The 23,831-nt window shown below is 40.5% G+C and overlaps 1 protein-coding gene and 1 pseudogene across 1 annotated transcript; one reads left to right on the forward strand and one right to left on the reverse strand.

Annotated features, from left to right (window-relative positions):
- Positions 1-9,547: 9,547 nt before the first annotated feature.
- On the reverse strand, positions 9,548-10,216 carry LOC114494977 (annotated as a pseudogene).
- Positions 10,217-12,324: 2,108 nt separating this feature from the next.
- On the forward strand, positions 12,325-23,299 carry TDRD6 (tudor domain containing 6). The gene is made up of 3 exons (XM_028510968.2): positions 12,325-18,464; positions 21,753-21,871; positions 23,111-23,299. Exons 1-3 carry the CDS (start codon positions 12,464-12,466, stop codon positions 23,225-23,227), a joined length of 6,237 nt encoding a protein of 2,078 aa, XP_028366769.2. The 5' UTR covers positions 12,325-12,463; the 3' UTR covers positions 23,228-23,299.
- Positions 23,300-23,831: the final 532 nt, after the last annotated feature.

Genomic DNA, 23,831 nt, shown 5'->3' on the forward strand with positions numbered 1-23,831 from the left:
CTCATTGAAAAATATAAATTCTTATTTTTAATTATGGTTATTTGTTCTTTACTAGTATCAATGAATTAGCATATATATCTAAATAAAGAGATACCATTTCCTAAATTTGCTTTTAGTAAGGAATAATGTGTCTTTATCTAGTACTCCAAATCCTATTTTATTGTGAGTGACTAGTGGTAGGATTCGGTCTTGTTTTTATGCAAATCTCTAGTCATTAGGAGCAGGTTTTTGATGTTAGGTACTCAACAAAAGTTGAGTTTATGTAATTCATGTTGATTACAGTACAACATGAATCAATTAATTTTGTCTTCATTATTTTAAGAATCTGACTATCATAGACTAGTCTGAAATCTCTTTCACTTTGCTGAAAAAAAGGAAACAAAGGGAAGTTCTGTCATTTTCAAAGTTTTAAGCACAACCATTTATTAACAATTAAAATAGTTATGCACGTTAATGAAAATAATTCCCTCACTACCTCTACTGGGAAAAAATGTTTGGTGCTTCCTTCAATAGCTCATTTTGTAGAACGGAGGACAGTAGTGGAAAAGAATGTTTGATTTTAGTACACATGGTTTAAAAAAATGGGGGAATGAGAACATTCAATTTTCTTTCCAATTAAACTGGGACTCTTTAAAATGATTACCAAACAAGTATATATTATTATTAACTGCCAGATAATGTGGAAGAAAGATAATGTGGGTTCTAAAGACCTTTATCCAATTTGGAGCTCTAATTCTGACAAAGCATTGTAACTATAATCAGTTTCCCTCATAACTCTTGACTTCCATGTTTTGACAAGGTGAAATGACTGAACTCTAGAACCTTGAATTACATATACTTGAAGGGGTTCATTATATTTATGCCATGTGAAAAAAAGGATTAACAATATTGGGATTTGGTTTTCCTGGATTTAATTAATTTCTCACATTTCAAGATTGGGAAAGTGCTATTCAGGCCTTAAATTATAATACAGGCTCTGTATGGCCAGCCTGTCTCCCCCAGAGATCCACACAGCAGCAGTCACCTTCCTTCAGACAACCTGGACATGTCTCCATACTCTTACCTTTAATTACTGCTTTATACACACAATAAAATTAAAAGCCTTAGTACTATATTCAAGAACCACTCAACCTGACTTCATTTTTCTAATCTGCATTTCACTGCATGCCTGCACTCGACCTCCTTTTAAATGCATTGCTCACTGATTTTTCTGGCAGTGCTCTTGGCTGCTTTTCATGTAGTGTTCATGCTCTGCTCTTCATTTCGCTTTCCTCCCATCACCACCACCCACATTCCTCTTCACTTCCACTGGTTAAATCCAACCAGAACATCTAGAATGATCTCTGAGGACTTCCACATCGTCAATGCCCCCTCCCGCTCTGTTATTGCACCCCGACTGCAGATGCGTGTCTGTGTGTATGGATGCATGACTGCTTCCCTGTACAGAATGAACGGCATACAAGCAAGGTCCATTTTCTACATCTTTGTCTTACACAATTCAAATAGAAGCCAATGAGAAGGTATTTGTTGAATTCAGAGATTTTTGGAGGGTGGAGAGAGAACATTTATGCACACTCAATTGAATCATTTGTTTTCTTCTCACCTTTAGAATAATTACGTTGGGTCAGTAACAATTTCATGAGATTGTTGACGTTAAATGCTTAACTGCATTTCCCAAGATCACATGTGTTTACACATACGTAATTATTATAGTTTTAAAGGATTGATCGGTTTAATAGCTATTCCACAAAAATGTAAAATTTGAAAGTTATAAGTAATACAAAATATTTGGTTGGTTGATTAGTAGTTAATAAATATGTGATAAATGTATATTATTCATTTTAGAGTGTGGATGGAAACTTTATCACAATTTGGCTTTTACTGATGCCACACAAATGCGCATTTTACCCACTCAAGTGTTGTATTATTTCTGAACTGGGAGAACTATGATTGCTTTTCTCTCCCCACACTCTACCCCCAGCAGGCTGCTGTGACTGTCAGCAGCAGCAGGATCCACTTTGGAGGTTTGATAAAAGCAGATGAAGATGCTTAAAGATGCCTGTTTGCTGAAAATATCTGATAACAAACAGGAATATATGTGAGTAAATATAGTGCATTATTCTGATTTTTAAAATAAATGTTTTAAGACACTGAACTGGCTGTTAAGAGTTTTGTTTTGTCCTAGTATGTGGTTTTATTCTGGTGCAGTTTTCAGTTAAAATGATAATAACAAATTTAGAGATGATTTTTGCATCTTAATCTTTATTTTTCACAAGTAAAAAAGAAACTGGCTTGCCATGACTGGGTAGCTTAGTTGCTTGGAGCTTCTTTCTGTACACAAAAAGGTTGAGGATTTGATTCCCAGTCGGGGCACATACCTAGGTTGTGTGTTCCATCCCCTGTTGGGGCACATGTGGGAAGCAACTGATTAATGTTTTTCTCTCTCACTCCCCACCCTCTTCCTTCCCTCCATCTTTTTCTGTCTCCATTCCTCTCTCTCTAAAATCAATTAATATATCCTCAGGTGAAAACTTAAAACAATTTTTTAAAGAAACTGGCTTAATTTAGGATGTCAGATCTGAAATGTTTGTATTAGCACAAAGGATGCCCATACCTTATCACTATGCATTTATTAATAATGTATAATAAATCCACTTAGGCTATTAATCCTAATCCAGTTCTCCCTGTTAATCTATGTTTGGCTCTGACTACAAAGGAGGGATAACTATTAATTACAATAATGGACATGCTCACTGGCTGAGGATAGAAGAAAACAATAAAATGGGAATTACTTTAAACATTGTAGAATTAGTCCCTTCTTTTTGATACCATGTTCTGCTTTGATTTCCATAACACTTCTCCCTGCTGTCAGCTATATTTTCCATTCCTACTTTTTAGTCTCTATTGGCTGTTTCTTTATTGCTGAGTCCTTAAATTTGAGTTCTCAATTTTCTGTACCTGGCCCTTGTCTCAATTTTACTCTCTAGAGAGAGCCACATGTTTTTGTGAGTTCAGCTACTACACTTGGGCTGGTAATTCCCAAAATACAAAAAGACACTGAGCAAATGGTAGATGTTACCATACCTGTTTTTCTAATCCTTGCTCATTTCTCAAGGTTCAGTAGTGTTTTCTCAATTGCCCATTATGTATCTACACCCGGACAGCCCCATCCTCAAGAGCTCAAATTTCCCAATATTAAATCATTTATATATATTTTTTGTGCATCTCCTTTCTGCCTGCCCTTTAAAATCTGCTCTTCCTCCAGGATTCTCTGTTGCATTACACAGTGGGTATTGCAGCCAAGAAACCTCAGGACATCCTCAACTTCTCATTTGTTTTCTTTACTTGTTGTCCAAAAGGCTTAAATGCATTTATATAAAAAAAACTACAAATCAATGTCTCTTGTTAACATAGACGCAAAAGTCCATAAGCACCACTGCATCCTCATTAGGATGGCTATTATAAAAATAAAACACGGAAAATATCAAGTGTCAAAGATGAGGTGAAGAAATTGGAACACCTGTGCTTTGCTGGTAAGAGTGTAAAATAGTAGAGTATGGGAAGTTCCTCAAAAAATTAAACAGGATTATCATTATAATCCAGCAGTCCTACTTTGAGGTATATACCCAGAAGAACTGAAAGAAGGGACATGAACAGATGTTTGTGCACTAATGTTCATAGCAGCATTTTTCACATAGCCAAAAGGTGGAGACAAGCCAGCTGTCCCCTGAGAGAGGAATGGATAAGCAAACTGTGGTATACACATACAAGGCGATTATTCAGCCTTAAAAAGGGAGGAAATTCTGAGATATGCTACATCATGGATGAATCTTGAAAACATCATGCTGAGGGAAGTAAGCCTGATACAAATGGGTACATATTGTATGATTCTGCTTATACGAGATACCTAGAGTAATCAAGAAAATACTGAATAGTGCTTACCAGGGGCTTGAGTGGAGTCAAATGAAAAGCTAGTGTTTAACAGGGACACAGTTTCAGTTCAGGATGATGAAAAAGTTCCAGAGATGGTTAGTGATGGTGACTGCACAACAGTGTGAATGTGCTCGTAGCACTGAACTGTGTCTTTAGAAATGGTTAAAATGGTGAGTCTCATGTATATTTTACTACAGTTTTTAAATATAAAAAATTAAAAGTGCATGAGTATGGATGTAAAATATGTTAACAAATTGGATTCAGCATTATAAAAAGAATACAACATCATATCTTATCAATACATAAGTGGGGTTTATCCTAGGAATACAAGGTTAGTTCAACTTTTAAAAATCATTGAACATAATCACCCAATTCACAATAGAATGTGAAAAAAATACATGATAAAATCTAATATCCTTTCATGATTAAAGTTCTCAACAAACTAGGCAAAACTGCTTTTATTCATAGCTGATATAACTGTGTAGGTGTTCCCAAGGAATCTACAAAAAAGCTACTGGAATTAATGAATCTTAGCAAAGTCACAAAATGGAAGGTCAATACTATATATATGTATCTATATATATATATATATATACACACACACATACTATGGTATACAATATACTATACACACATACACACACACATACCTATTTCAGTAACTGAAAAATTGGAAATTAAATTTTTTAAAAATACCATTTATAATAATATTAAAAAACATGAAAAGCTTAGGAATTAATCTAACAAAGTACATGCAAGGCTTGTTCACTGAGAACACTGCTGAAGGAAAGTAAAGACCTCAACTAATGGAGAGAGAAACCATGTCCATGGATGGCAGAACTCTGTATTGCTCAGAAGTCAGTTCTCAAATTGATCTTTATCTACCATGAAATCCTAACAAAAAGTCCCAACAGGCTTATCTTCTTTTGCAGATTGACAAGTATATTCTAAAGTACATATGGAAAAACAAAGACTTTGAATAGGCAAAATAATATTAAGGAAAAAGAACAAAGTTGAAGGATTTATATTATCTAGTTCAAAATTGATGTTTAAGCCAAATAAGCCACTGTGAAGTGAGACACATGTAAACTCTTACAACCCAAAAGGTGACAACCCTTTAAAGGGGCAAGGGAGCTGATGAGATACTGCCCCACAGAAGATATGGGAGGGCACATAAGCACATGAAGAACGTGCAACCTCACTAGGAAAGCACAAATTAAAACCACAGTGAGATGCCACAATAAGATACCACTACAAAACACAACAATAGCTGAAATGAAAACAACCGGTAGCCCCAAGTGCCAGTGAGGATGCACAGCAGCTCATATGTTGTTGGTATGAATGCAAGATGATAGTTGTATGGAAAGTAATTTCTTATTAACATATATAGTGTGGGCAAAACTAAGTTCACAGTTGTTAGTACATGAAAGTTCTTCTATTTTATTTATTAATCATTGTATTATTTTCCATACAAACAAAAATACATCTACTTTTGCCCCACCCCTTTATTTACCATATGACCCAGCAATCCCAGTCCTGATATTCACCCAAGAGAAATGAAATTTATGTCCACACAAAGGCATACATGTGAATGTTTACAGCAGCTACAGTGATAATCACCAAACACTGGAAATTACCTGAAAGATCATTATCTAGTAAATAAATGTCTATACTATGCTACCCAACAATAAAACTATTGATGCAAACAGCATGGATAAATTCTAAGACATTACACTGCAGGATGGAATCCTACAAATTGTAGGATTTCACTCATACGATATTCTGAAAAAGGCAAACCTATAAAAGGGCTGTGGTTGCCAGAGACTGAGCCCGTGAGGGAGGGAGGGGGACAGACTGCAAAGAGGCTCAGGAGAACTTTGATACATGATTGATATTTGGATAATGCAAACGTTTTTACATTTTAGTTGTGGTGGTGGGCATTTACACATGTGCAAATGCATGCTGTATACAAGTGTGACTATACATTTGTCAAAACATCATCAAGCTGCACAAAAGGGCAAGTTTTGCTGTACAGGATTATGCCTCCATAAACCTAACTTTAAAACATCTAATTTAAGATTTTTTAATCTTTAACAGAACTAAGAATGTATTTTAAGTTATTAATTTGCTTATTATTACTAACAGCTGTAATTTATTAAATATCTACTGTGGTGGGTCCTTTAGCTAAATTGAGTCATTTAATCTTTCTAATAAAGTTAAGTAGAATTCCATTTCTATAGATAAAGAAACTATTTCACCCTGAGATGAGAACCAGAGACTTGCAAAGGCTAAAGCCTTTGTTTTTTCCACTATATGTCATGCAATTTATTTAATACAAGCATGTCAACTGTACTTACATTGATTACATGCCTCAGAAGGTTCTATCTGGTGTGTGCTCTTACACTCTTTTTCAGATGTGGAAACAAGAGGGGAAATACATAATTTGCCTTGGCTTGCTCTTTCTACTCTAATTGTGCCACAATAATGTCATAGTCTTGGATGTTTTGTATCTAGTTCTATGCAATTTTACCACTTTTGTGAGCTTCATGTAACCACCACTACATTCAAGATACAGAATAGTTTTATCACAAGGCTCCCTCATGCTACCCCTCTTTGTAGACACTCCTCCCCTCTCCTCTCATCCCTAACTACTGGCAACTACTTATCTGTTCTGTCTATACTTTTGTTAAGTCAAGACTATTATATAAATGGAATCATACAGCATGCAATTAGGGATTTTTCTTTCACTCAGCACAATTCCCTTGGGAACCTCCCATTGAAGGACATTTGGGTTGTTCCCAGTTTTTGGCAAATGGGAATAAAAGCTATGAATATTTTTGTACAGGTTTTTTGTATGAACATAAGTTTTCATTTCTCTAGAATGAATGCCCAAGACTGCAATTGTGAGGTCATAAGGCAAGTACATAATTAGTTTATAAAAAGCAACTACATCATTTCGCATTCCCACCAGCAATATGAGAGATCCAGTTTTGTTATCACTATTTTCCTTTCATTATCATAGGTTTGTAGTAATGTATGATTGTAGTTCTGGTTTTCCCTAATGGCTAATGCGCCCAATGTGGCTTCATGTTCTTCTTTGCTATCATATATCCTCTTCAGTGAAGTGTCTCTTCATATCTTTTGCCCAATTTAAAATTGGGTATTTTTTTACTGTTGAGTTTTAAAAGTATTTTACATATTATAGAGACAAGTCCTTTGTCAGAAGTGGTTTGCTGATACTTTATCTTAGATTGTCTCCTCGTTCTCTATACAGGGTATTTTTAATTGAATAAGTAAACCTATATTTATTGAATAGTAATTTCCTAAGTAAGCATCTTGAAATAGGGCTAACTAGTGATGTGGAAACTATGAACTTGTCCTGTGTTTCTGCTTAGAGCTCTCTATTTTAAAAGAGAGGTCTAAGAGAACACAGAATACAATGTCATCTGCTTTGCCCAATTTCCCTTCATCTTGCTTTCATAAAAATTATTGAAATAACTCACAATATAACATCCCTATACCTCTCAGGCACATTCTATTCCTCACCTCATCATTTTCACTTTTAACTGTTATTTTTTAAGTATTTTTTATTAAAAATTATGCTATTATGCTTAATTATGCTATTACAGTTTTCCCAATTCCCTCCCTTTATCCCTCCTCCACCCTGTCCCCTCAACCCTCCAGCATCCCCCCATCCTTAGTTCATGTCCATGAGTTATACATATAAGTTCTTCGAGTCCTCTGTTTCCTTTACCATTTTTTATTACCTCTTCCCATCTATTTTATGCCTACTAATTATGGATCCTCTTCCCCGTACCTCTCCCCCCCTATTTCTCCCTTCCCCCTCCCCACTGAAATCCCTCCATGTGATGCCCATTTCTCTGATTCTGTTCCTGTTCTGGTTGTTAGTTTTTGTTTTCATTGTTTTTCTTTTCTTTTAGGTTCATTTGTTGATAGTTGTGAGTTTGTTGTCATTTTATTATTCATATTTTTTATCTTATTTTTCTTAGATAAGTCCCTTTAATGTTTCATATAATAAAGCCTTGGTGATGATGAACTCCTTTAACTTGACCTTATCTGGGAAACACTTTATCTGCCCTTCCATTCTAAATGAAAGTTTGTTGAATAGAGTAATCTTGGATGTAGGTTCCTGCCTTTCATGACTCGGAATACTTCTTTCCAGCCCCTTCTTGCCTGTAAGATTTCTTTTGACAAATCAGCTGATGGTCTTATGGGAACTCCTTTGTAGGTAACTGTCTTCTTATCTCTTGCTGCTTTTAGGATTTTCTCTTTGTTTCTAATCTTGGGTAACTTAATGATGATGTGGCTTGGTGTGTTCCTCCTTGGGTCCAACTTCTTTGGGACTCTCTGAGCTTCCTGGACTTCCTGGAAGTCTATTTCCTTTGCTGGATTGGAGAAGTTCTCCTTCATTATTTGTTCAAATAAGTTTTCAATTTCTTGCTGCTGTTCTTCTCCTGCTGGCACCCCTATAATTCAGATATTGGAATGTTTCAGGTTGTCCCAGAGAATCCTCAGCCTCTCTTCATTTTTTTTTGGATTCTTATTTCTTCGTTCTGATCCAGTTGGATGTATATTTCTTTCTTTTGTTCCAAATGGTTGCTTTGAATCCTGGTTTCCTTCCTGTCACCGTTGATTCTCTGAATATTTTGCTTTTTTTCATTTTGGGTATCTTTCATTTGTTCTTTCATTTTTTTGACCAAGCTCAATCAGTTCTGTGAGTATTTTGATTACCAGGGCTTTAAATTCTCCATTAGATAGGTTAGCAGTCTCCTCATCGCTTAGTTCTCTTTCTGAGGTTTTGCTCTGTTCTTTCATTTGGGCCATTTTCTTTGTCTTGGTGCAGCTGACAGGTCATATGGGAGCAGGATCTTAGGTATTCACCCAGGCAGGGCAACCCTCTCTGCTGCGCTGCAGTTTTGCCTTTGGGGGAGGGGCCAGAGAGGGAACAGTGCAGCTTGCCTGCTGTCTCTAGTGCACTTTCCAACAGACTCCTGTGTCAGACTGGAAGTTTATCTCCCACTGCGGCAACCCCAGCCATAGCCCACAGTCAGCTCTGAGTCTCAGTTTTCCCTGTAAGTCAGTCCCTCCCGTGGGCAGCTCTGCCGAACCAGGCAGTCAGCTGTGCCCCTCAGCTGCTGTGCCACAGTTTTTCTGAGCCTGCCCACTCAGTCCAGTCGTCTTACTGTTTTAGTTGTTCTGATTGATTTTTTCTTTAAATCCTTGGTTGTCAGAGATCCATGCAGTTTGATTTTCTGGCAATTTTTGTTATTTATTGATTTTAGGTTGGGTTTTATCCTCCTTTTGGTTGTGCGAGGAAGAGAAGGGTTTCTACCTACACCTCCATCTTGGCTGGAACTGTCCACTTTTAACTTTTAAATATTTATATTAGAATAAATCATTCCCATTCTTACCATTCCTGAAGCCCAGGGCCTCTGAAGGCTAGGTAAAAAGTTTTATTTATCTTCTATGGAACTCAAGATATTCTGCTTAATAAAGTATGGGAAATATGTACCCAAAGCTTGATCTTCACATAATCTGCAATAGTCTGAGGTTTCTTATTTCACTTATTTTTTTAAAATTTTTTGATTTCTAATGCTTTATTAACTTGACATTTTTCCATGCAAATGGGTGAAACTACTGTTAACAGAAACTTAAGACTGTGTACTAAGGCAATCTCCAACTAGAGGCTGCTAACAGAGCCCTCTTGACGCATGGATATTACACAAGGTTCAGAGCAAAGAGACCAGTAAAGGCCTATCAGGAAATGCATGGAAAAAGAAAAACAACAGTGGGAGTCACATTATTCATCTCGTGGAAAATGACAGGAGTCAAAGCTTAAGGGCAAAGCTCTTCATGATGGTCATTGTAACAATAGAAAAAAACAAGTTCCCCCATAATGATATGCAGACGGTTCCTCAACTGCAGCTCCCTAAGTTTTCTCCTGATTTCTGTCATCGCTCTCTTCCATGAACATTTCCATATGATTTCCATCTCTACCCATCTCATCATTGACCTATTGACCTATTATTGACCCATTGGGTATGGCCCATCCGAAGCTAAGGGCCAGTCAGTGAGCTTGTCCCCATCTGTTGCTTCCTGCTGGCTGGTGGCCTCCACCCCTTCCCAAAGAGTGGTCTTCCTCTCCATTCTGCATGGACTGCTCCACTTTCTTGTTTCTGTGGCAGATATCTACCACGATGATACCTTTTTTCCTGGTTGTTTTCCTGGGCCTGTCCTTGCTGTCTCCTCCTTCACCGGGTTCTCACTGCGAGTGTACCTCCATGACACTTGGGCCCGCAGACCTGCTACTTTCTCAGCCCCGATGCTAGCCCATCATGTGTGAGAGTGGTATCCAGAAGGGAGTGACCTGAGGTTTGTTTTTGTTTTGTTTTAATTCCCTGTCCAGAAGCAGACGAAGACAGGGCAAAGTAGAGTTACCTACCCCAGACACAGAAGAGATGAGGCACTGGAAATGTCTGGGAGAATAGAGAGAAAGGGCTCTGATCAGCCCATAATGGCCATGTGATACACCTTGACACCCAGGATTAAAGGCCTTGAGAAATGGAAGGAGTTGGGGCAAGTTAAACAGAAAACGTAAGTCATTTACTGTATCTACAACCCTGTGGTCTCTGCAAGAATTCAGTTTTACTGCTTAAATTGAAAAAGAGGAGTAATTGAAATCTCCATTACTCCGTGTGATAATCAATCCCAAATGAGAGTAAGACCATTTTATAATAAATTCCTTCCCTCCACAATAAAGGACATAGTGCCAGACTATGTACTTATTCCTTTGGTAAGTATTTATTGTGTGCTGGCTGAAAGCCCAGCATTGTGCTAGGCACTGTGAATATAAAAATAAATGAGAAGAGTACCTGCTTTCAAGAAGATAACACTCTGGTAGAAAGGAGAAATAGTAAACAATTGGAAGACATGGTGGATAAAATAATGGAGGTGTGTAAAAGGAGAGGATAGTAGAGTCATGAAGAAAAGATGTTTCAGCTAGATCCACTAAATGTCTTTAAATCAAATGGTTTTCTTACACGATGAGTGAGACATTAATTATAGTAAATTTGAAAACAGAATTGCATTTTCAAGAGTGAGTGTATAGGTAAAAGTCTAGCTTTTCAGAGAAATCAAATTCATTTACTCATTCTGGCAGTATTTATTGCCTCAGCCCCAGACTAGATTCCAGGAATGCAAGAAATAGTTCTCCTCAGAAGGAGCTTTTAAACTGGTAGGATGACAAATCGCAAAAGTGCAAAGCAAGCTCAGGAGGCTAAGAAAGCACACGGTTGCCTCTAATCTGGATAGGCTGAAGACGCTGAGATTTACAGGGTTAATCTAGGGCTATATTAAGCACTGCTTTAATTTTGTCTATATTGTATCTGGTGATACTTCACAATGTGAAGGAATGAAATGGAAAAGTGTGAGACTAAGAGACACTCCGATGAATGTGTCTCACTTCGAACGAAGAGAGATCTGGTGCAGAAACATCTGTGGGAGCAGTCACAGTACCTGCACTTCGTCACTGCACTCCCTCCTCCGGACAAAGGGAGTCGCCAAGGGCTCCCTTCTTTAAGACCTAGGTCTGGAACAAAGAACAGAAGTCCGGCCAAAAGGCCCTCGGTATCTACAGAAGTAGATACAGCAAGAGTATGAATTCATGTTTCTTCCATTCTTCTTGACCTCCTTTTATGAATCCAAGTTCTGTCCTAGCCGTGGAGGCAAATGAAGAGTAAATGTCTGAAAATTTAGGATGCCACAGTTAGGCAAACGAAACAGGTAAGAGACTCCCACCGGTAACTGTGGGGAAAGAAGCATTTAAGTCTCCATATAGTCTTGTAACAATTCCGGTGATCAAAAGGGTTCACAAAAGAGTCAGCAGCTTGGTGGAGGTCATAGCGAACCCTGTCCCCTGTGGGGCACGAGTGCATTGGCACCCCACAGCCCCGGAGCCCCTGCGGGCCTGAGGGTTCGGGCCCTGGAGCCTCAGCAGAGCGCGTGCGGCTGGCGCATCGCCTCTCCGCCCCTTTCCCCACCCGCGGCGGCGAGCCCGGCTCTCGAGGCTCGTCAGCATCAGTTGGACAGCCCTCGCCTGGGCCTCTCCGAGCCCGTGGCCAGGGCTTCCCACGGCGTCCTCCAGGGTGGAAGGTGCTCCAAGGACAGGCGGGTTGTGTCCCTATACTGCCGCCTCCTGCGGCCCGAACGGCCCTCGGAGTCCCTCGCGGTCTCACGCCAACCCAGCCCTCTCTCCAGGGGCGAGCCCACCTCCGCAGGGCCCCTCTGGGGAAGCCCGGGCGCCGCGCGCTGCCAGCGCCTGCGCGGCCGCGCAACCGTAGCTCCAGCCTTGGACGGTTAGGCGAGCTGCCGGGTCTGAGCCGCGGTCGCAACGCCGCCGGGGGAGTCTTCCCACTCCTTTCTTCCCGGGACTGCCGCGCTCCACCCGTTGGCGCGGAAGGTTTCGCCGCCCTGACCGCTCAGCAGATCGCGGCCGCGCCAAGCCGCCGACATGTGCTCCACGCCCGGGCTGCCGACGCCGGGGTCCTCGCTGATCCTGCGGGTGTCCTTCGTGGACGTGCATTCTGAGATAATCCCCGTGCAGCTTTGGGGGCTGGTGGGCGAGCGGCGGGACGAGTGCCTGCGCTTGAGTCAGGACATCCAGAAAGCGGCGGCCACGCGGGGCCTGTGGGCGCTGGGCGGCACCGCGGCTTTGCCCGGCGAGCTGTGCCTGGTGCAGGTGGGGCTCCTGTGGCACCGCGGCCGCGTGCTCAGCCGTCAGGGGCCGGAGAGCCGCGTCTTCCTGCTGGACGAAGGTCGCACCCTCACGGCCGATTCAGGCTCTCTGGTGCCCGGACGCAGCGAGTTCTTCCACCTTCCCTCGGAGGTGCTGGGCTGCGTGCTGGCCGGCCTGGTGCCCGCGGGTGGCGGCGGGGGCGAGTCCCAACTGTGGTCGGCTAGCGCCTTGGACTTCCTTGGCAAACTGCAGGGCAAGGAGTTGCAGGGGCGGGTCCTAGACGTGCTTCTCCCGCACCGCCTGGTCTTTCTGGAGGTGCCCTCTCTCTTCCAGAGGATGCAGGAACTTGGCCTGGCCCGGCAGGTACCCCACAGCCTCTTCCGCTCGCTACTCAAACGTTACCTCCCAACGGGCTCCGCTGGCCTGGGCTCCGGGGATGTGGTCTTGCAGCGAGTCCTGCCCAAGCCAGAGCAGCCTGGCCTGGATTACTTCTATCCGCAGCTGCAGCTGGGCGTGACGGAGCCTGTGATGGTGACTCAGGTGTGCCATCCCCACCGCATTCACTGTCAGCTCCGGAGCTTCTCGCAGGAGATCCACCGCCTCTCTGAGAGCATGGCTCACGTATACCGGGGTTCCACGGGGACAGAAGATGAAAACTACACCAGTGCCACTGGGGAAGGAAGGGAGGAGAGCCCAGACAAGCCGGGCTCTCCGTGTGCATCCTGTGGTTTGGATGGGCATTGGTATAGGGCGCTCTTGCTTGAGACATTTCGGCCTCAGCGCTGTGCCCAGGTGCTTCACGTGGACTTTGGCAGGAAGGAGTTAGTGAGTTGTAGTAGCCTGCGCTACTTGCTGCCTGAATATTTTCGAATGCCTGTGGTGACCTACCCCTGTGCTTTGTACGGCCTCTGGGACGGGGGCAGAGGCTGGTCTCGGTCACAGGTGGGTGACCTAAAGGCACTGATACTGGGTCAGGTAGTGAATGCAAAGATTGAATTCTACTGTTCCTTTGAGCACGTGTATTATGTCACCCTGTATGGAGAAGATGGGACCAATCTTAACTGTGTATTTGGACTGCAGTCCTGTTGTTTAGCTGACCGGTTCCTTCAGAGCCAGGGAGCAGAGGAAAAGGAGGAGGAGGGAGAGGAACCAGAAACGGCTCTTCACTGTCAGTCCACCGCTGAAGAAGCGGATGAAGAGCTTTCACTCCCAGCCTTAAGATCCATCAGGTTAAAAATGAATACTTTCTATGACGCCCAGGTAGAGTTTGTCAAAAATCCTTCTGAGTTTTGGATTGGGTTGAGGAAACACAGTGGCACCTTCAGCAAGTTGATGAGGAAAATGTGCAGTTTCTATTCGTCAGCCAGTAAACTGGATGGTGTAGCTTTGAAACCAAAGCCCAATGGCCTCTGCTGTGTCAAGTGGAAAGAAAATGGTTATTATCGGGCACTGATCACCAGATTAGATGACAAGAGTGTGGATGTATTCTTAGTTGATCGGGGCAATTCAGAAAATGTAGACTGGCGTGACGTGCAGATGCTGCTCCCTCAGTTTAGACGGCTGCCAGGACTGGCTCTGGGGTGCACGCTGGCCGATATTTCGCCTTTAGCAGAAACTTGGAGCCAGGAGGCAATTTCCTTTTTTAAAAAGACTGTGCTCCACAAAGAATTAGTTATCCATGTCCTTGATAATCGGGATAATCGATACATTGTTGAGATTCTTGATGAATCAAGACTAGGGGAAGAAAACATTAGTAAGGTGATTGCTCAGGCTGGATATGCTAAGTATCAGGAATTTGAAACAAAGGAAAGTATTCCTGGCTGTGCCTACTTCCCAGGGCATGATAGTGCTGAGACTAACAAAATATCTTCTGCCAGGAAGGAAGAAGTAGAACAGAAAGCCAAGAGAGAGAAAACTAGATCTGTTTCAGAGGCTTTGACTGACACAGTAGTTGTTACAAATGTTTCAACTGGACAAGTTGTGCAGGAAAAAGAGCAGAGAGTGCCTGTTTATTCTCCTCTTATACAGACTTTCTTGGAAATGAAACCAGGCTCTTCTTGTAAAGGAGAGATAAAAGTGGGAAGTACAGTAGAAGTCAAAGTGTCCTATGTTGAAAACCCCGGCCATTTCTGGTGCCAGCTGACCAGGAACATGCAAGGATTTAAAACTCTCATGTGTGATATTCAGGACTATTGCAAGAACACCCCCATTCCTTACCAGGGAACCACTCCTGCTTGTTTGGCAAAGAGAACAGTAAATGGGAAATGGTCCAGAGCTCTGATCAGGGAGACACAATCTTCAGAGCATGTCCAAGTAGTATTTGTAGATTATGGAGACAAAGATATGGTGTCTGTGAAGAATATTTGTTCAATTACTGAAGAGTTTCTCAAAGTTAAGGCTCAGGCTTTTAGGTGCAGTCTTTATAATTTAATTCAACCCACCAGTCAAAATCCTTTTGCCTGGGGTACAAAAGCAGTACAAGTTTTCAGTGAATTTGTAGGTAATGCATGGGAAGACAATCTAGAATTAAAATGCACCATATTTGCTATTGCATCAACAGCTGATGAGGAACTGTTCTATATTGTGGATTTGCTAACACCGTTTCAGAGCGCAAGCCGTATTTTGGTGGAAAAGGGACTTGCGAGAGCAATAAAACTTCCGAGTCCGCTGGGGTTCCCTCTGCAGCTATGTTCTTACTACTATTCGACACATGATGTGAAAGTTGGAAGTGAAGAATCAGTGTACATAACACATGTTGAGGACCCTTGGACATTTTATTGCCAGTTGGGAAGAAATGCACATATTTTAGAAGAGCTGTCATGTTCTGTTTTACAATTAAGTAAAACTTTGCTGAATATAAACAAGTCTCCCTTGATCCCTGGAGCCTTGTGCCTTGCCAAGTATACTGATAGAAATTGGTATAGGGGCATAATGATAGAAAAACACCCAAACAGAGTCTTTTTTGTTGATTTTGGGAACATTTATGTGGTAACAAATGATGATCTGCTTTCAATACCCGGTGATACATGTGACGATGTCTTATTTTTGCCCATGCAAGCTGTTAAATGTTCATTATCTGATATTCCTGATCATATACCAGAAGAAATTACAACATGGTTTCAGGAGATTACTTTAGATAAATCATTGAAGGCTATGGTCGTAGCAAAAGATCCAGACGGAACACTGATTATAGAACTATATGATGACGGTATTCAAATTAATGAGAGCATTAATGAGAAGTTGGCGCTACTTGGTTACAATGGTGGGAAAAGAAAACAAGACGAAAGTGAAGTACTATCTATAACAAAAACTCTTGATATAAAAAAGGACAATACAAAGTTGTCAGCTAGGGGGCATTTAAGCGAATCGGTAGAAGACAAATTCTACAATATGGAGATCTTGGCAGAATCACACAAACCTAAGGTCAGCTCAGCATGTAAGGAACTTACACTTTCACAAAGTTCAACAAGGATAAACTTAGTCACTCAACATCAGGACTCTGTGGATTGTAAAAACAGTGAAGTGCCTTCTTTAACCACAGAAAAGACAGAAGAAAGTTTTGCTGAGCCACCACTTTTGGAAGTCACAAAACTAGAGTTCACTCCTTCAGAGAGAGAAACAAGAGATTCATATAACAAAGATTTGCCTCTAAAATTTTCTGAGTTCCCTCAGAAGACTATAATGCCCGGCTTCAAAACAACTGTGTATGTGTCTCACATAAATGATGTTTCAGACTTTTATGTTCAACTAACAGAAGATGAAGTGGAACTTAATCATCTTTCGGAGAGATTAAATGATGTTAGTACAAGGCCCGAATGTTATGCAGGTCCACCTTTGCAAAGAGGAGATATAGTATGTGCCATTTTTCCAGAAGACAATTTATGGTATCGTGCTGTGGTTAAGGAACACCAACCCAATAATCTTCTCTCTGTACAGTTTATAGATTATGGCAATGATTCTGTGATTCATAATAACAAGACAGGTAGACTTGACCTTATTAATGCGCTGTTACCAAGATTGTGCATCCACTGCTCCCTAAGGGGACTTTGGAGTCCTGAGATTTTGAACTGTAAAGAAATGACACGTTACTTTTCCCAAAGGACAGAGGAGGCTCAAATAAGATGTGAATTTGTTAAATTTCAAGACAGATGGGAAGTTATTCTTGCTGATCAACATGGGATCATAGCAGAAGATATGATTAGCAGATACGCTTTCCATGAACAACCTGAAATAGGACCTTCCACCCAAATATTGAACGGTACCTTTTCAAGGTCTGCCAACAAAACAAACATGGACACGTCAGTATTTCTTAACTGGTATAATCCAAAGATGAAAATGATAAGAGCTTACGCCACTGTGATCGATGGACCTGAATATTTTTGGTGTCAGTTTGCCGATACTGAGAAACTTCAAAATTTAGAAGCAGAGGTACAAACTGCAGGAGAACAGGTGACAGACTGGAGAAGTTGTGTCTTGTGCCTTCACATTGGGGATCCTTGCATAGTGAGATACAGAGAAGATGGGCATTACTACAGGGCACTCATCACCAGTGTTTGTGAGGATTACTGCGCCTCCGCCAGGCTTGTGGACTTTGGAAACATGGTAGACTCTGTGGACCCAGAAGCACTCCGGACCATCCCTTCTGAACTTCTGCTGGTTCCTATGCAAGCCTTTCCATGTTGTCTCTCAGGATTTAACGTTTCAGAGGGTGTGTGCCCTCCAGAGGGAAATGACTACTTTTATGAAATAGTAACAGAAGATGTCTTGGAGTTAACAATATTAGAAATCAAAAAGGACATTTGCGATATCCCATTAGCAATCGTTGACTTAAAAAGCAAAGGGGAAAGTATTAATGAAAAAATGAAAAAATATTCTAAGATTGGTATTAGTAACAGCAATCTGCCCTATAAAAAAAATGGGCCAGAGATAAAGGGAGCTCTGGGACCCCCCAGCCCTGATGTTGGACTTAAGAAACTGATTAGCAAAGCTGGACAACAGAAAACACTGTATGTGGAACCACAGACAGGTGAGCTCTTGGAAAGAATTGGAAAAGACTTAAACATGATGGAAACCAAGCCAAATAAGTTCTGTGATCCTGAAACTGATAATGTTTTTGAAGCTTTTGAAAGCCCATGCAAACATAAAATGGACACCGAAGTACCGGAAGGTAAAGTAGAGTGCCGTTTGGTCGACACAGCCACGTTTGAGAATACATACCTGATTCCAGGGTTGAACACGTTACTACTGCATGCCAGTGACACGAAGGAGATGCTAGAACTGAATTCACTTGAGGTGCCACTTTCTCCTGATGATGAAGCAGAAGAATTCGTGGAACTAGAATCCATGGAGTTACAGCATTCTCCAGTCGGCAATGAAGAAAAAGAGGAGCCGGGCCTGGTGCCTCCGGTCTCACCACTCCCCCGCGGCTGTGACACAGAAGTCACCCTGGAGCCATTCACAGTGCCGCTTCCCCTCATCTGTGAAGCCGAGAAAGAGCCAGAGCTAGAATTACCTGCAGCCCAGCTGAGCCTAGAATCCACGTATGCTCAGGACACGAGAATGTCAAGTTGTGTGGAGTGTTTTGATGACCAGCATAGGTTGCCAGTGCATCTACATGGAAAGCCTTGTGATCCCAAAACGCAGATTGAAATGGATATATATAAAGGATATTCAGAATATAAAAGCAGAGATGTCATTTCCTCATTGATGCCTTTGTTCTCTGAAGAAGAATCTACAGATGGGGGGAAACGGGGTGTTTTACCAGACCATGTCTCAGGTATGTGAGTATTTTTTCATTCCCTTTCACTTGAGTTTAACTTAGTGTCTTTCAAAATTACTTATTTGTCTTAAAGAAAAAAATTAATTCTTATTTGAATTGTTAAATTAATTGGGTGTGATTAAAACCTGAAAAAAGAATCAGATTTGGAGGGTATTTTTTTCACTTTTTAAAATACATTTTATTGATTATGTTATTACAGTTGTCCCATTCCCCCCCCTTTATACCCCTCTGCCCTGCACACCCCCTCCAGTCCACCCTCCCCCCCCCCTTAGTTCATGGCCATGGGTCGGACATAAGTTCTTTGGCTTCTACATTTCCTATACTATTCTACCTCCCCCTGTTTATTTTCTACCTCCATTTATGCTACTTATTCCCGGTACCTTTCCCCCCTCTCCCCGTTCCCCTTCCCTGCTGATAATCCTCGATGTGATCTCCATTTCTGTGATTCTGTCCCTGTTCTAGTTGTTTGCTTAGTTTGTTTTTTATTTGCATTGTATTATTTTGTTTTGTTTTTAGGTTCAGGCGTTGATAGTTATGAGTTTGTTGTCATTTCACTGTTCATATTATTGATCTTCTTCTTTTTCTTAGATAAGACCCTTTAACATTTCATATAATAAGGACTTGGTGATGATGAACTCCTTTAACTTGTCCTTATCTGGGAAGCACTTTATCTGCCCTTTCATTCTAAATGAAAGCTTTGCTGGATAGAGTAATTTTGGATGAAGGTCCTTGCCTTTCATGACTTGGAACACTTCTTTCCAGCCCTTTCTTGCCTGTAAGGTCTCTTTTGAGAAATCAGCCGATAGTCTTATGGGAACTCCTTTGTAGGTAACTGTCTCTTTTTCTCTTGCTGTTTTTAAGATTCTCTCCTTATCTTTAATCTTGGGTAACTTAATTATGATGTGCCTTGGTGTGTGCTTCCTTGTGCCCAACTTTTTGGGACTCTCTGAGTTTCCTGGACTTCCTGGAAGTCTATTTCCTTTGCTGGATTGGAGAAGTTCTCCTTCATTATTTTTTCAAATAAGTTTTCAATTTCTTGCTCTTTCCCCTCTCCTTCTGGCACCCCTATGAATCAGATGTTGGAATGTTTAAAGTTGTCCCAGAGGTTCCTAATCCTCTCCTCATTTTTTTTGAATTCTTGTTTCCTTATTGTGTTCTAGTAGAATGCTTATTTCTTCCTTCTGGTCTAAACTATTGATTTGATTCCTGATTTCCTTCCCTTCACTGTTGCTTTCCTGTACACTTTTCTTTATTTCACTTTGCATAGCCTTTACTTCTTCCTCTATTTTAGACCATACTTAACCATTTCTGTGAGCATCCAATTACCAGTGTTTTGAACTGTGTGTTTGATAGGTTGGCTATCTCTTTGTCACTTAGTTCTTTTTTCTGGTGTTTTGATCTGTTCTCTCATTTGGGACATATTTCTTTGTCTTGGCACACCTGCTACATTGTAGGGGTGGAGCCTTAGGTGTTCACCAGGACAGGGCAACCCACGGCTCTGTGTCGTGGCATTGATATGTTGGAGAGGGGCCAGAAAGGGAACATATGCAGCTTGCTTGGCTCTTGCCCCACTTTCAGTCACTTCTTCCACTACCCACAAGCAAAGTGGGCTCTTCTGGTGCTGATTCCTGGGTGGGTATGTTTGTGCACATTCTAGGAACCTGTGGGTCTCTCCAACAAACTCTTCTGGGAGGCTGGGTGTTTCTCCCACTGCCACAACCCCCACAGGTTTTTACAGTCAGAGGTTTTGAGACTTTCTTTCCCATGCTGAAACCCTGGGATGTGCGGTCTGTCTCACTCCCTAGTTGTTCCTCCCAGTTTATCCACACAGAAATGTGGGACCTCTAGCCACCACCTTGCTGTGCATCCTCTCCACCTGCTGCCTCTCCTACCAGTCTGGATGAATGTTTCTGCTTTAACTCCTTGACTATGGGACTTCCATACAGTTTGGTTTTCTGGCAGTTCTTGTTGTTTTTTGTTTTAAATTTATTGTTGTTCTTCTTTTGGTTGTGTGAGGAAGCAAAGTATATCGACCAATGCCTCCATCTTGGCCAGAGGTCTGAATTACTTTGTGTTTAAAAACAGAATGTATAAAATGGGTCTCCAAAAAATAATCACATTTAAATGTAAATACAACATATTTCATATAAAGAGGTTATATTTTTTGGTAAGTTTAAAACATAGCATTTGGTAAGTTAAAAACATAGCATTTCTTTGCCAAGCACTACTGTAGGCATGAATTTATGATAGGGATCATTTTAGCAGAGTTTTCAAATTTAACTGGTTTGTTTCATGCATATACCTTGCCATTCATTTAGAATTCCCTAAACAAAAATTTGACTTATGGAGCCAAGTAAAATATTAACCAAAAAAGTTAACAGCCAGGAGTAAAATATTGGAGAATATTTATTGTCATTAACTTTTCTGTAAATTATTATCATTATTTTCTTAGCTGTTTAATAAGATTTAAATGTTAGACAAGATGGCTAACTTTTAGTGTTTTTTATAATCAATGTAAGGCTTTTTAATAATTTTCATAGTATTAAATTTGAGCCATTGTACAAAATAGAGAAAACAATGGACTAAGGAGAATGAAAATCACCATAATTGCACCACTAAGAAATAACCATGGTTAATGCCATAGTGTACTTCTTGTCTGTCATCTTTCTCCCCTGTGTATATTTATTCGCATAGAGTTTTAAAAAATTAGAGATCATTCTATCTACAGGGTTCAATGCTGCATTTTAATCTCTTAATATATTTTCAAAATATTTTAATTCCATAGTATGTCTGTTTAATTCCATATATCTGTGGATATGTGATCATTTGTTTAGATATTACACTAGATCCTTAGTCCTCATTATTACATTTTATAATAAAAAATAATAGCTTTGTGAAGATTGACTGTTCATTTGCAATATGCTGCTTTGCTATAGAAATGGTTATTGTAACAACCATAGACCACACCACATGTGGCAATAATAACCACCTTTTAGTAGTAATTTTTCATGTTACAATCAGACTCATATCATTTAAAAATACCACACGTTGTGGTTTGTTTTGTTTTGTTTTTTGAAAGTGGTAAGGAATTATTGGGGCAGGGGCCCTGGAAGACTTTTAGAATAAAATTGAGGAAAGATCACAGACTTAACAACATGTTGTACCTACACAATACTGACTTCATAGGAAGAGCAAAGGCAGATTAGGAAAATGCTTTGCTTGTGTATATCCAACATTAAGGAATGAAGAGCTATGCACTGAGTCTTACTCCATTCAATGTGGCAGCTCAACCAGAGAACACCTACACTCTGAAAGGATTTACTGTGGGATCTAGATGTGTTGTGTGGTCAAGACAGACATGGTCTGAATGTGAGATTTTGGAAATAGCCGAAGAAGGCACAAAGGTGAGTAAAGTTGAAGTACTTTATCTCAACATGTTCTTGCAAACTTTTAAGGAAATTTTATCAATGAGAAAATGCAGTTAAACAGATGTTTACCTGTTATTCCCCCTCATTTTTAGATGCAGTGCAGAAATCATTTTAAAAGTTCAAAGATAAACATCCTAGCAAGAAATTGTCTTAGGCTCCTTCATCTCCCTTACCCCAAAGGGATAAGGGATAGGGTTGCCCCGAAACCCTATCAGTCTCCAAGTTCTACACTTTCCACTTCTTACCTATTAGTTAAAACGATTGACTACATCGTATATACCACTACATCAGTGTAAAACATCTCGGGAACTTGCAGTTGATTGTGTTTCTTCAGTGGTCTGAAAACCACTTGTATCAGAACCACCGAGTGTGTTACTTGCAGACTTCTGGGCTGGGTCCTGGCTGACTGATTCAGGATTCCTGGGTGTGGGACCAGGACTGTGTGTGCATTCTTATGCCATTAAAATCTGAGAACCACAGTCTAGAATAGAAGAGCTCATTGACATGGCCTGGTCCTCCAGGGTTAAGTGTCAGTGTATGTCTCCAGCCTTTGGTCTAACTCCTCTGTGTTTGGTACCTTATGTCAGGTGAACTAAAATGGCTTGATTTCTCATAAATACACTATTCTGCTAGGCCCCTATATTGTATTTAATAATACAGTTCTGTTAGTCTGTATTCTGTCCCCTTCCCAAACTGGTTGATTACCACTTGGAAGTGGACAAAGGGGATGGAGTGGGGCTGATGAGGGCATCTGTATTAGTGTTAACAATAAAAATAAAGGTAAACAAATAAAAGATTTACTGTAGCCATTGACTCTCCCAGGAAGCACTCACGTGCATTATTTTCTAAATTGCTCCATCTCTTTCCCACTCCCTCTGCCAAAACAGGTTTAAATCTACTTTATGTTTCTATACTTCCTGCTGCAGAAGTCTATAATTCCTACATTGTATTATAATTATCTGCTTAGAAGTCTGTTTCTTGACCAAATTTTGAACTTGCTGAGATCTAAATTTTATCTATCTTTGATCTCTAGGACTGCTCAATATATGTTCTTTTGAACCACAGTACCGTTGAGTTGCAACAGAATATTGAAATTTAATAAAATCCTTTTCATCGCCTTTTAAAGTATTTCATTTTTAAAAGGATTACTAGGGCACAAAACTCATTTATACTTTTTGTATACTATCAGTTAAAATGATTTTTTTCCTTTGGTAGGTTTTGAACCTGTCAGATGGTATTGAGGAGACGGTGAGCCCCGAGAATGTCTGGAATAGCATACCCAAACTGGATAACAGTCCATCTGAAGCATGGAATTATACAAATGGTAATTAGTGAGAGCATTGTCCTTCATTTTGAAAGACGACAAACTATTTCCAAAGACTTGTGTGTAGGGATAATGGAAAGAAAAAATGCTAATGTTGTAATAACTGCGAGAAACAGCAACAGCAGAATCAGTGTCGCTCGACCACATGCCACGCATCCCTTTGGGCAACTCGTTAATGTTTTACTCGTCGATTTTGGGGACTTGAAGTGAAAATTGTTTGGTGTCCATGACCTTCACAAGATATGTTTGAAGCAGAAAATCTTGGAAAACAGCAAAGATAAAAAGCAGAAAGTATTAATTACTTGTAACATATCCATCCAAAGATAAATGGATTGATCAATGTGATTTTCTTTTACAGTTTTTCTGACTATATGGACTCTATCATTTACATATTTTGAACATAGTTGATTTCAGTCCACATACAGTTTTATATTTTGTTCTTTATTTAAGATTATAAGCTGAGAAATTTCCCATGCCATTATAATATGTCTAGGCATTTGAGTTTATCTTGTTTGGATTTTGATGAACTTCTTGCTTCAAAATCTTTGTCCAGTAGTTCCCACGTCTGGTCGTCTCAGGGTTTGCATCTTCTGGTTGTCTTGAGAAATAATT

The sequence above is a fragment of the Phyllostomus discolor genome, chromosome 4, assembly GCF_004126475.2.
Source record: "Phyllostomus discolor isolate MPI-MPIP mPhyDis1 chromosome 4, mPhyDis1.pri.v3, whole genome shotgun sequence".
Classification (NCBI taxonomy): Eukaryota; Metazoa; Chordata; class Mammalia; order Chiroptera; family Phyllostomidae; genus Phyllostomus; species Phyllostomus discolor.